The sequence below is a fragment of the Saccopteryx bilineata genome, chromosome 1 (assembly GCF_036850765.1).
Source record: "Saccopteryx bilineata isolate mSacBil1 chromosome 1, mSacBil1_pri_phased_curated, whole genome shotgun sequence".
In the NCBI taxonomy this organism is placed as follows: domain Eukaryota; kingdom Metazoa; phylum Chordata; class Mammalia; order Chiroptera; family Emballonuridae; genus Saccopteryx; species Saccopteryx bilineata.
In genome coordinates, this window is record NC_089490.1 from 21,077,016 (window position 1) to 21,091,386 (window position 14,371).

At 39.7% G+C, this 14,371-nt stretch overlaps 1 protein-coding gene across 2 annotated transcripts in view; it reads left to right on the forward strand.

Annotated features, from left to right (window-relative positions):
* Positions 1–14,371, forward strand: part of POLH (DNA polymerase eta) — a 43,023-nt gene that overhangs the window by 14,300 nt on the left and 14,352 nt on the right. For both annotated transcript variants that reach the window (XM_066251261.1, XM_066251267.1), the window contains 5 exons: positions 7,974–8,143; positions 9,923–10,026; positions 12,203–12,322; positions 13,097–13,220; positions 13,934–13,999. In XM_066251261.1, coding sequence (XP_066107358.1) covers positions 7,974–8,143; positions 9,923–10,026; positions 12,203–12,322; positions 13,097–13,220; positions 13,934–13,999 — 584 coding nt within the window. The remainder of the gene's footprint in view (positions 1–7,973; positions 8,144–9,922; positions 10,027–12,202; positions 12,323–13,096; positions 13,221–13,933; positions 14,000–14,371) is intronic.

The following is a 14,371-nucleotide window of genomic DNA, read 5'->3' on the forward strand; positions in this document are numbered from 1 at the left end:
CTTTATGCACTGCACCACTGCCTGGTCAGGCTTTTAACTTAAAAAAATTTTTTAAGTGACAGGAGGGAGATAGTGAGACAGACTTCCTCAAGTACCTGGACTGAGCTATTTTTAGCACGAGAGGATGATGTGCTGGAACCAACTGATCTACCCTCAGTGCCCAGGGCCATGCTCGAATCAATCCACTGGTTACAGGAGGGGAAGAAGGAGAGAAGGGGGAGAAGGTGGGCAAGGGAAGCAGAAGGCTGACTCTCTTGTGTGCACTGATTGGGAATTGAACCCTTGGGACGTCCATATGCCAGGCTGATTGATGCTCTATATAGGGCTGGGTTTTATGTTTTAAAATAAGACGTAAAGTGTTAAAGTTTCCTTTGCTGTATGATATGCCTTTAACATGTTGTGTTGAAGGGTAGTAAAACTGTCTAGGGAAGCCTGTGAGAATGACCACCGAAATTACTTTATTCTCTGATCTGACAGAGCTTACCAAGCTGGAGTCTGCAGATCTTTTAGTTTTGTAGTGTAGGGAACACAATGGACAAAATATGTGCCACTTAAGAAAGGTGAAGGTGGGCTGATCTGTGGTGGCGCAGTGGATAAAGCGTTGACCTGGAACATGGAGGTTCGCCAGTTCAAAACCCTGGGCTTGCCTGGTCAAGGCACATATGGGAGTTGATGCTTCCTGTTCCTCCCAAGCCCCTTCTCTCTCTCTCTCATTCTCTCCCATTCTCTCCCTCCCCCCTACCTCTCTCTTAAAAAAAAAAGGCGAAGGTATGGTATATACGATTTAGTGGTGAGACATGTAATGATATGTAATGCTTTATTATTCTAGAACCAGAGTCAGAAGTTAAAGTTTTTTTTAGGCTTTTTGTTTTTTATTGTTTGATCTTAGGTTTGTATATCTTATTTTGTGTATTTTTAAAATAAGTATTTATAAATTCTTTTATAATGCTTTAAATCATTGGTTTTTCAAGGATTTTTTTGAGGGCTATAACCCTTTTGAAAATCTGTTGAGCCCTGGCTGGATAGCTCAGTTGGTTAGAGCATCATCCTAAAGCGCAGAGGTTGCTGGTTCAGTACCTGGTCAGGGCACATACAGGAGCAGATCAATGTCCCTGTCTCTCTCTTTCTCTCTCTCTTCCCCCTTTTTCCCTTCTTCTCTCTCTCTAAAAATTAAGACGATAAACATTTAAAAAAGAAACGAAAAGAAAATCTGTTGAAAGCTCTGGATTCTTGTTTGTCTTAGAAAAATATACTTAAGACAATTTTGTATGCAGTTTTCAGGAGTGTCACAGGTCCTCTGAAATCCACATACCTCAGAATAAGAACAATTATTGCACTTTTCATTGGTTTTTGGCTGAAACTCATTGTTGAACAGCTCTCCTGGTTAAAGGTGATGGGACATACCTTTGTTGGTGGTCAGATATGAACTCAAATGGGCATGCTCCTCTTTCTTCTATACCTATCTTTCTGATCTATGTACATTTTTATTTAAAATGCCAGTGTTTATAAAGAAGTCTTATTTCGGTGTCTTAGGTATCTGTTTTCTGTAGTGTGTCCAGAGTACATATTAAGCTTCCAGATGCAGTGGTGTCATCTTTTTATTTATAGTGTTCAGAATATTGCGATGTCTAGCAAATGGTGTATGATGTTGCATATTATATTCTCGAGTCTTCATCTGTGTGTGCAACAACAACAAAATGACCGCAGGAATTAGCTAATCTAAGTGCAGGTAACCTTCACCATTCTGCCTCATACTAGGTTCAAAGCTAGCACTCCTGCTCAGCCACAATGCCGTTTGCAACTTTGTATTTTGTTCCTGAAATAGTTATGTGTGTGTGGAAAGTTTTAAGTAGTACATTCACTTAAAAATAATACTCAAGCCTGACCTGTGGTGGCGCAATGGATAAAGCATTGACCTGGAAATGCTGAGGTCACCGGTACGAAACCCTGGGCTTGCCTGGTCAAGGCACATATGGGAGTTGAAGCTTCTAGCTCCTCCCCCACTTCTGTCTCTCCTCTCCTCTCTGTCTCTTCCTCTCCTCTCTAAAATGAATAAGATGAAATTTTAAAAATAATAATAATAATAATAATACTCAAAAATTGCCAGTCAAAAAATTTTCTTTGGGACCGTTTTATAATTAGCCAAGAAACTCATTTGCTTGTTCTTTCTTTCTTTTTCTTGCTCTTAATTCACTTCTTTCTAAGCACATATTGAATATCTTCTGAATGCCTATGACATGAAATATGTATTGGTATAAAAAAAATTATAAATCAACTATCAAAGGTAAGTGTTTTGGGAGGTAGAGGCTTTGCTGGCTTTGAAGAAGTAAGTAGTTATGGTCCCTGGAGTTGTGGAGTCTAGCTAGAGGTTTATCAGTCTAAAGTTCTGGCACGAGTCGTGAATGTTCACTCTTACGCCTGTTCCATTTAACATTGTACTGGAAGTACAAGATGGTCCAATCAGAACAGAAGAGGAAATAAAAGATATTCCGTTGTGAAGGAAAAGGTAAACTCTCTTTGCAGGTGATATGACCATGTTTGTAGAAATCTACATCCCCCCACCAAAACAAACAAACAAAACAACTAGACTAAGTGAGATTAGCAAGGTAACAGGGGACAAAGTCAATATAAAAATCAACTGTAAGCCCTGGCTAAGTAGCTCAGTTGGTTGGAGTGTCATCAGAACACGCCAACATTGTGGATTTGATCCCCTGTCAGGGCCCATACAAGGAGCAACCAGTGAATGAATAAATAAGTGGAACAACAAATTGATGTTTCTCTCATTCTCTCTTTAAAATAAATAAATTTTTAAAAATCAATGTACTTCTCTATACTAAAAGTTAAAAATGGGAAATTGAAATTTAAAAAGCAATATCATTTGCAATAGAATTATAATGAAATTATCTGAGATAATTTTAACAATTCATGTGAAAAACTGGTTGAGTGAAAACTGTAAAACATTACTGAGATATTGAAGACGATGAAAGCAATGGAGAGACATACAATGCTCATAGATTAAAAGACTAAATGTTAGAACTCATCTCCCCAAATTGTCCCACAGATTTACTGCATTCCCTTCCAAAATCCCTGTTGGATTTTGTAGAAATTGACCAACTGATTCTAAAATTTGTATGGAATGCAAAGGATGTGGAATGCCAAACAACTTTGAAAAATAACTTAATCAGAAGACTTATACTACCCAACTTTAGGACTTAACTATACATTAACAGGAACAAGGGCAGTGTGGGATTGGTATCAGATAAGACATACAGATAAATGGTACAGAATAGAAAGTACACAAATAGGTCTCACATTTTTTCATCTTTTTAAAATTAATTTTTAGAGAGAAAGAGAAACATCAATTTGTTGTTCCACCTATTCATGCATTCATCAGTTGATTCTTGTATGTGCCCTGACCAGGGATTAAACCCACAACCTTGGCATGTCGGGATGATTCTCTAGCCAAATTAGCTACCAGGCCAGAGCTTTGGTCCCCATATCTTTTGATCAATTAGCTTCCACAAAGTTACCCAAATCAATAGGAAAAAGAAGGTCTTTTCTACTTTCGTAGGCTTTTTTTTTTTTTAAGTGAGCATTTTTCACCTGACCTGTGGTGGCGCTGTGGATAAAGCATCGACCTGGAATGCTGAGGTCGCTGGTTCAAAACCCCGGACCTGCCTGGTCAAGGCACATATGGGAGTTGATGCTTCCTGCTCCTCCCCCCTTCTCTCTCTCCTCTCTCTAAAAATGAATAAATTAAAAATAAGTGGGCATTTTTCACCATAAACTACCTGAATCTTCTCCCTTTACCTCAGTGTATCAAAGAAGAACCAAGTTTTTTATAGATTCCTTTTTATCAACTAGAGAAGAGAAGGAAACAAATGGATGCTGCTTATCCTCTGTGGTCCTGTTCAATTGACACTAATAGAGAGTGACAGGATTGCAACATTGTCTAGTCTGGGAGAGCAATGATGAAGAAGTCTAAACCAGAGAAAACTTAGTTCTACTGATTAAGAAAAGAGTCCAGAAACCCATTTTCAGTAAATGATATTGTTTCCCAAACCTAATATTAAATAGTAATAAATGGTTTTAAATGAAGGATGTTATATGTACTGTTTCTTACTATGTGCAAGGCCCTGTGCTAAGCAGCTTTATATAATATGGATATATCTTTTAATCCTCATAACAATGCTGTGAATTACAGTACTCAACCTTATTTTATAGACAACAAAACCAAAGCGTAAAGAATTATGTAATTTGCTTGAAGTCACATAGTGAGTTGTGAAGCCAATATTTGAATCTGTTCTGACTGCAGAATATGTTCTTTTACTTACTGATTGATTTTAAAGAGAAACATCGATTTTTTTGTTCCACTTATTTATGCATTCCTTGGTTGATCCTTGTGTGTGCCCTGACTGGGGATTGAACCTGCAACCTTGGCATATTGGGATGATGCTCTAACCAAATGAGCTACCGGCCAGGTCTTCAGAATTATGCTATACTTGTTACAGAAAAGAGAGAAAGGACTTTATTGGTACTCCCCAAATTTAGCTAGAGTCATTGGAGAGGACCTCATGCTAGGTAAGACTTAGGATAAGCTCTGAAGTATAGATAAGATTGATTTAAGCAAAGGGAAGAGGAACAGAGTTAAGGAGTAAAAGTAGGGCGATAGAATGAGTGATGTCTTTAGGTAGAAACATAGTATGTTCAGGACATTGTAAGGACCTAACAAATTTGGGACTGGTGAAAGATATAATATATTGAAAAGAACAGATGGTCTTCAGTGCCAATTAATAGAGTTGGTACTTTATTTTGTAGGTGTGAGAGAGCCAATGGCAATTTTGAATAGGTGGATAAAATTGATAACATTGGTATTTGAGAATGTTTGATTTGTGGGCACTGTGTAGAATGCATCAGGTCGTCTAGGCAAGAACAAAGAACACCTGAATAAAATAGGTAGGTTGATGTAGATATGTGAGAGAGAAAAAAAAATATATATATATATATATATGTTGTTGTTTTTTAAATTTTATTTATTGACTTTATAGAGAGAGGAGGGTGAGGGGGAGTGAGAAGTATCAACTCATAGTTGCTTCACTTTAATTGTTTGTTGATTGTTTGTCAAATGTGCCTTGACCAGGCAGGCCCAGGGTCTTGAACCTGCGACCTCAGAATTCCAGGTTGATGCTGTATCCACTGTGCCCCCACAGGCCAAAGATGTGAACTATTTTGAAGTTGGCTTTGTTAACTAAATAATTAAATAATGAGCCTGACCAGGCAGTGGCACAGTGGATAGAGCGTCGGACTGGGATTTGGAGGACCCAGGTTCGAGACCCCGAGGTTGCCAGCTTGAGTGCGGACTCATTTGGTTTGAGCAAGGCTTACCAGCTTGAGCTTACCAGCAAGGTCGCTGGCTTGAGCAAGAGGTCACTCACTCTGCTGTAACCCCCCGGGTCAAGGCACATAGGAGAAATCAATCAATGAACAACTAAGGAACTGCAATGAAGAATTGATGTTTCTCATCTCTCTCCCTTCCTGTCTGTCTGTCCCTATCTGTCTCTCTCTCTGACTCTCTCTGTCTCTGCCACAAAATAAAAATAAAGTTTTAAATAACTAAATAATGAGAAATAAAAGAAAGAAGTCAATATTATTTGGATTTTAAATCTTTAATAGAAATAGGGAGCCTGACCGGGCAGTGGTACAGTGGATAGAGCGTCGGATGCGGAGGTCCCAGGTTTGAGACCCCAGGGTTGCCAGCTTGAGCGCGGGCTCATCTGGTTTAAGCAAAGTTCACCAGCTTGGACCAAAGCTGGCTCAAGCAAGGGGTTGCTTGGTCCACTGAAGGCCCACGGTCAAGGCACATATGAGAAAGCAATCAATGAACAACTAAGGTGTCACAGCGAAAAACTGATGATTGATGCTTCTCATCTCTCTCCCTTCCTGTCTGTCTGTCCCTATCTATCCCTCTCTCTGATTCTCTCTCAGTCCCTGTAAAAAAAAAAAAAAAAAAAAGGGAGTTGTTTCAGGAAAGAGCCTTTGAGGAAAAAGATATAAGTTGATTTTAGTTATGTTTAGGTTGAAACTATAATGAAAAATTCAAGAGGATTTTGTGTGTGTGTGTGCGGGGAGGTGGAGATAAGAGGTTAGTTTTGAAGAGTTTGGAGATTGAGATTAAGATTTGCATGTACTCAGCATCATCAGTAAATTGAAACACAAGCCAGTACCAGTTCTCTAAGAGAAAAAGCATATATACCAAGAAGGTGAGGATGTTGTTCAGTATCCACAATTAGGACCTTAGAAGAGAAAGAATGGATGTTAGAAGCCAGCAAAGAAGAGAAGCAGCAGTCATGAATACTTGGAAAATATTTCTATGTGCTCATCTTTCTCTTCTCTATTTGTGAACCTTCACTCTACCTTCCAAGGTACTTTGAGTATATATATTTTTGCCTTGTTTATACCTCATTACTACCTCTTTAAACCAGCATGTCTAGCCTGACCAGGCGCAGTGAATAGAGTGTCAGACTGGGATGTGGAGGACCCAGGTTCGAAACCTCGAGGTTGCCAGCTTGAGCACGGACTCATCTGGTTTGAGCAAGGCTCACCAGCTTGAGCCCAAGGTTGCTGGCTCGAGCAAGGAGTCACTAGGTCTGCTGAAGGCCCACGGTCAAGGCACATATGAGAAAGCAATCGATGAACAACTAAGGAGCTGCAAAGAAGAATTGATGTTTCTCATCTCTCTCCCTTCCTATCTATCCCTATCTATCCCTCTCTCTGACTCTCTGTCTCTGCCACAAATAAATAAATAAACCAGCATGTCTACATTTCCCATGCACCTATTTTCTTTGCTATATAATTACACTATGCTTTTCAAAATTGTGACATGTCATGCCTGCTGGAAAAGTAGTTATTTTCAAGGTCCTAAGTCCAAAGCTACATCTAATTTAAATAGCTTGTCAAGAGAATAAATCTAGTTCCTCTGTTGGAGCTACTCAATTGGAACTTGTCTCTAAAAATATATACAACATACTAAAGTTTATGTTGGAGTGTGAGTTAGTTCTGAAAACATTCTAATTAAGATAGTAGAATTCCTATATGCAAGGGAAAATTGGAGGAATAATGTTGAGGAGAACTAGAGAGAGAAAACAGATACACTTTTAAATCATTGCTCATGAAAGATAATATAAAATATTTATGGAGCCTGACCTGTAGTGCCTCAGTGGGTAAAGCATCAACCTTGAATGCTGAGGTCAGTTTCAAACCCTGGGCTTGCCCAGTCAAGGCACATATGAGAAGCAACTACGAGTTGATAATTCCCACTTCTTCCACCCCACTTTTCTCTCTCCTCTTTCTAAAATCAATAAAATATTTATGGCATATTAAAACTATAAGATACAGCCTATGCTGAAGCTAAAGCTGTTGGAATCAGTATAAAGAAGAAATTGAGCCTGACAAGGTGGTGGCTCAGTGGATAGAGTGTCGGACTGGGATGCGGAGGACCCAGGTTTGGTACTCCGAGGTTGTCAGCTTGAGCACAGGCTCATCCGCCTGAGCATGGAGTAGCTGGCTTGAGCGTGGAATCATAGACACAACCCCATGTTCGTTGGCTTGAGCCCAAGGTCGCTGGCTTGAGCAAGGGGTCACTTGCTCTGCTTTGCCCCCTGGTCAGGGCACATGTGAGAAAGCAATCAATAAACAACTAAGGAGACTAAGGAGCCGCAATAAGGAACTGATGCTTCTCATCTCCCTTCCTGCCTGTCTGTCCCTATCTGTCCCTCTCTCTGTCTCTGTCACAAAAGAAAAAAAAAAGAAATTGATCTCTCTTGTAAGTACCACGTAGTATTTTAAAATGGCTGCCATTTCTGTGAAAATCTACATGTCTAAAGTACCTGAAATCTAAGCATTTCTGCATTAGGTAACGCTTAACATTCTGATTTTTTTTAAAATGTCTCAATGTGACCTCTCAACTTTTGCAGAGGAGATGCGAAAACAAGGCGTATTGCAATGGCTTGATTCTCTTCAGATGGATAACACCACCTCTCCAGACCTACAGCTCACCATGGGAGCAGTGATTGTGGAGGAAATGCGAGCAGCCATTGAGAGGCAGACTGGTTTTCAGTGTTCAGCGGGGATTTCACACAATAAGGTGAAGGCTAATAGCAGATTTCAAAGAGAAACACAGATATCTGTAGTTAAATGCAGCAAGGATAGATATGAGTGGGACATTTTAATCATTACACACGTACTATTTAAAATTCATGTTGAGAACTAAGTAAAAGCCTAAGTAATTCTTTAACATGGGAATCAACATTGAACATGTACTGTCCTAAGAAGCAGGCTGAAACATTTGCAGAAAATGCTTATTAAAGTATATTTGAAAATGCGTAGTTTTATAGTTGCATCAAGCATATTTCTTTAATGACTGAATTATCTAAAAAGGAGGCTGGCCTTTGAATTTTATATACAAACCTATTTATTTTCATTTGCTGAATATTCTAGTATTATTTTGTATGTCAAGTGACCTAGGTGTTTATGCTTTCCTAAAGAAAGCAGTAAAATAAATGGAATAGTAAAATTTTATTAATTTGAACACTTTTGATTTATGTAATATAGACAATTCTCAATCTAGGGCAGAAGAACCGGTTCTCTGATTAGAGTGCAGTGAGGGCCTGGGATCTTCATCCCCTTCTGACTAGGTGGATAGTCGGCAGTGGCTGATTATCCGTTACTCCCTCCCCTGCAGAGTGTGGGTGGGTTTTTTCTTCCTGGTTGGGTGGAGGGAAGGAAAACAGAAGTCCTGATGTAGTAACTTAAATCAAGTTAAATGTTGTCCAGTAGACATTCCAGAAAATCTCTCCAATTAATTTATTTTATTTTTTATTGATTTTAATTTATTGTGTTTACATAGATTCTAGTGTTGCCCCGAATGCATCCCCTCTCCCCCGTATTCCCCTCAACATCTCCTTTCTCCTTTGCCCCCCTCCCCACAGCGCCCTCCTCCCTTCCCTTGGGGTTTATCCCATCCTATCATCCCCTTTCCCTCTGTTCTCCAATGAAGTTAAAGAATGATTTTATACATTCCCACCAATTTCATTTGTGAAGTGATACCACCAAAGTATCTTATTCTTTGAAAACAGTTCTCAAGAATTTAAATTTATTCATTTTGAAGTCTTATTTATAGGATAAGATGTTTGCTATTGGAGAATGATTCTGAGCCCGATCTCTATCAGAAATAGAAAATTATGGTAATATGCATTAAAACCAGGAGTCAAAATGAACTAGCCATTAATCTAGAAATATAAATAAATGGGTAATACAAGTTTGTTTAGCACTTTCGTATGGACACATTAAGAAATGAATCATGCCTGACCTGTGGTGGCGCAGTGGTTCAAGCGTCGACCTGGAATGCTGAGGTCGCCGGTTCAAAACCCTGAGCTTGCCTGGTCAAGGCACATATGGGAGTTGATGCTTTCTGCTCCAACCCCCTCTGTCTCTCTCTGGTCTCTCTTCTCTAAAATGAATAAATAAATAAAAATAATTTAAAATATATATATATATTTTTTAAAGAAATAAATGAGTCATAAGTTTCTTTTGCAGCTTCTCTCCTTTACACACTCTTGAAGTGGGAGCACCGTGGGGATATAGGGGGTGGAATAATGACTAAAGGAAAACCAAGAATGGAAGATGTGAGAAAAACAATGTAGATTATGATGGTGGGTCATGCCTTCCACTGAGGACATTGTGGGACATCAAGGTTCAGAGATGTCTTGAATTTCTGGTTTTGTTTTTGTTTTTAATATGAACACCATTAGTTACGCCTTTAAGCTGTGCCTCTGTGTGTGTGTGTGTGTGTGTGTATTAATATTCACCAACTCTCTGTATGGGTGTTGACAGCAATGAGGTTTTTGTACTTTCTGCGCTCCAGGTCCTGGCAAAACTGGCTTGTGGACTGAACAAACCCAACCGCCAGACCCTGGTCTCTCACGGGTCAGTGCCACAACTCTTCAGCCACATGCCTATCAACAAAATGTAAGTATTTGGGGAACACGTTAAATTTCACTTAGCTACATGTAAGGTACTCTCTGGTTGTTGTTTATTCTGTTCCTTATGAAAAATGGGTACCAGGGAGGTGGGAGGAAGGTAACAGGACATTTTGAAGAAAACACAGACCTTTTTTTTTTTTTTTAAATTCGGGTTTTTTTAAAGATTTTATTTATTGATTTTACAGCGAGAGGAGAAAGAGGGATGGAAAGTGGGAAGTATCAACTCATGGTTGTTTCATTTTAGTTGTTCACTGATTGTCTGTTATATGTGCCTTGACCAGGCAGCCCAGGGTTTAGAACTGGTGACCTCAGCAATTCCATGTCAATGCTCTATCCACTGTGCCACCACAGGCCAGGCAACACAGACCTTTTTTTTTCTTCTTTTTTTTTACAGAGACAGAGAGAGAGTCAGAGAGAGGGATAGAAGGGGACAGACAGACAGGAACGGAGAGATGAGAAGCATCAATCATTAGTTTTTCGTTGCACATTTGCGACACCTTAGTTGTTCATTGATTGCTTTCTCATATGTGCCTTGACTGGGGGCCTTCAGCAGACCGAGTAACCCCTTGCTTGAACCAGCGACCTTGGGTCCAAGCTGGTGAATTTTTGCTCAAACTAGATGAGCCCGTGCTCAAGCTGGCCACCTCGGGGTCTCGAACCTGGGTCTTCGCATCCCAGTCTGCCGCTCTATCCACTGCGCCACTGCCTGGTCAGGCCAGACCTTTTTTTCTTAATGAAACTTCAGTTCTGGGTTATCTGGGTAAAATACTTAGCACTGATTTTTTTTTAAGTGAACTGATTTTTATAGATGTATGTTTAACTTCCCTCTAGGCTTTTTATTCAAGTCTGTTACAAAATAAATAAAATAAATGGGAATTTTACTTCTTTTCTTCTAATAATATATCAAGGTATTCAGGGCTACTGAATTTTTCCCAAACTAAGCTTGAAATAAACCAAGTAAAATGAATGGCTAGGTTGTGCTTACAATTGTATGTTCTTCACAAGGGCTTATAGTATTGTTGAAGGAACAGATATAACAGTTCTGAGCAACAAAGTGTTATCCCAAGGTGGTACACAATTGCTGAATGAATTGTACAGGTAGTTACTAAAGTTAAAGAAGAGAATAGTAACCTGAGAAGGGTATAGGAAAGTGGCTTGGAGTTTGTTTTGAGATTTGGCATAATTTGGAGGGTCAGATGAGACTAGAAGAGCAATGGCAATTTGGACTATGTTTTGAACACAGAGAGGGGAAGCATATGAGGTTTTTTTCAGTGAACTGGGACATAAAAGTAGTTTAGCTGGACCATCCTGAGGAAAAGAAGTGATGGACATAGGACTGAGAAGATTGGCTGAATACAGACTATAGGAAGCCTCCAAGGCCAGGCTTAAAATGTTTTACTTTATTCTTTTTTTTTTTTTTTTTTTTTTTTTTTTTTGTATTTTTCCAAAGCTGGAAACTGGGAGGCATTCAGACAGACTCCCGCATGCGCCTGACCGGTATCCACCCGGCACGCCCACCAGGGGGCGATGCTCTGCCCATCTGAGGCGTTGCTCTACCGCAATCAGAGCCATTCTAGCACCTGAGGCAGAGGCCACAGAGCCATCCTCAGCGCCCAGGCAAATTTTGCTCCAGTGGAGCCTTGGCTGCGGGAGGGGAAGAGAGAGACAGAGAGGAAGGAGAAGGGGAGGGGTGGAGAAGCAGATGGGTGCTTCTCCTGTGTGCCCTGGCCAGGAATCGAACCAGGACTCCTGCACGCCAGGCCGACGCTCTACCACTGAGCCAACTGGCCAGGGCTACTTTATTCTTAAACAGAAAAGGTTTAAGCTGTGGAAGGGATTTGTTTGGGGGTTAGAATTTTAATCCCTAAATGGGACAGTAGTTTCTGTTCAATTTTAAGTTTTATATACAGTTGGCTTGCTGACTAATTAATGACTTTAGCCTTTTGTTTTTGCTATTGTTAATCTTCCCAGGTCCTAACTCCCAGAATATCTGCATCCCCAGACTCATCTAGTCTTACACTATCAATAGTCTGCAGGACAAACGTGTGCTCTCATTTTCCCTGAACCTTCGGGAGAGCTAGTTGCACGAGCAAAATGTCTTATCTCTGCTGCTAACTACATATTTAGAATGTGACCTACAAACTCTTTGTCTTTTTTGTTAGCCGTAGTCTCGGAGGAAAGCTGGGGGCCTCTGTCATTGAAATCCTGGGGGTAGAATACATGGGTGAACTGACTCAGTTCACTGAATCCCAGCTCCAGAGTCATTTTGGGGAGAAGAATGGGTAAGTGATTCCTAATGCTTTTCATTTATAACCTTTATGGGAATACTACATCCAGATATAGACAAAAGCATTTAGTAAAATCCAGGCCAATCTTTAGGTTAGCGTTTGTTCCTCGAGGTAATATTATTGGTCCTTTTGCTTTAAAATATTAGATAACTATGGCCTGTCAGTCTAGAGTAGTTTTTTTTTTTAATTTTTATTTATGTATTTTTTTAGAGAGAGAGTGATAGAGAAACACTGATTTGTTGTATTTATTTATACATTCATTGATTGAGTTCTGTATGTGCCCTGATCACACCCACAACCTTGGTGTATGGAGATGACGCTCTAACCAACTGAGCTGCCAGGCTAGGGCCTTGAGTAGTTTTTTACGTACTTAAATAAGTTGATAGGAACTGTTACTTTGAAGCTTGGATGTATAGAAGTACATCGTCTATGTATGCTAAGATACTGATAGTCCCCTAAAATCCTTGGGTTTTGGCTTAGTAAGCACCAGAAAACTTGGGGGTATAAATCAGTGGCTTGCTTGGCACTTTTCTAAAAATATAAATAATGACTTGGCTTTGGGAAGCGCAAACAGCGTTTCTCCTTGGCACCATATTGCGCTGGTGTTCATTGGCTAGGGCAGGGGTTCTGTCAGAGAGGAGGTATACTTAATTTTGGACAAACTTTTTTATGAAAGGGATAAAAAGGGGTAGTATAATATAGGAATTTTGCTTTGTTTTAACAATAATCATTTGCTTTCACCTTAAACTTTCTTGCTGGTTTTATTAGGTCTTGGCTATATGCCATGTGCCGTGGGATTGAACATGACCCAGTGAAACCCAGGCAGCTACCCAAAACCATTGGCTGCAGCAAGAACTTTCCAGGAAAAACAGCTCTGGCTACTCGGGAACAGGTAGGCGGCCATTCTTGACAGAACATTGCCTCTGTTAAGGGTAACAGTTAGCTGGTAGGTTTTGGAAACTGTAGAAGGTTTAAGAAGTTAGATGGAACCGTTATGCTGTCAAGTATGAAGGGAATAGAATTTTTTTTGTGTGTTGAAAATTGGACTAGTTTTAATGTGATTTATAATTTTTTCCTTTTTCCACCTAAAAATAAATAAAATGGAAATTTGTGAAGTTTGAAATATAATTATTCATTTTTTTGGTAGGGGAAAACTTGGAAGGCCTAGGATATTTATTGTGCCTTAAGTGTGTGTCTTTTTTTTTTCCCTTTTTTTCTTTTCTCAGAGCTAGAACATGCCTGAAGTTTCCCTGATGGCATGCCAGCAGGAAAAGAAAATGCAAGTTTTGAGCCAGGGCAGGTCGGAGTACTGAAGATGTCTCTGATCTATCTGTTGATCCCCTGGTTATGGGGAAAACTTTCTTACAAACATCCATTTGGGGGAGAGTGCTATAATAAACTCTTTGTCTTTTTTGTTAGCCGTAGTCTCGGAGGAAAGCTGGGGGCCTCTGTCATTGAAATCCTGGGGGTAGAATACATGGGTGAACTGACTCAGTTCACTGAATCCCAGCTCCAGAGTCATTTTGGGGAGAAGAATGTACCATCTAGTTCTATAATAAACCTACAATTTTTAAATGAAAGATTAAAGTCTCTATGCTTTTTCAGGTACAATGGTGGCTTTTGCAGTTAGCCCAGGAACTAGAGGAGAGACTAACAAAGGACCGAAATGATGTAAGATACTCTTTCCTTATTCCTAGGGTGAGCTTTGGGATTTAAATACCAGTTTAAATAGCTTACCTTATGGAATAGAAATAAAGATACAAAGATACCAGCTAAAAAGAAAAACACAGGAAAAAAAAGATACGAGCTAAGAAATTTTAAGAAATCTTTTCTTTCTTCCATTGTTGTTTTGTAACAGCAAGAGTCACACGTTTTGCCACACAATTAAGTAGCCAAATTAAGGAGTCTTATTATAAAGCGGGTGACTGCTGGGGACCTAAGTCATTCAAATCATGCAGTCCCAAACACAGTTTGGGGCCAGCTTTTAAAGACAAAATTCATGCTGGTTGGGGTGGGAAGGAGGGGGAGCTCAGTGAAGCATGG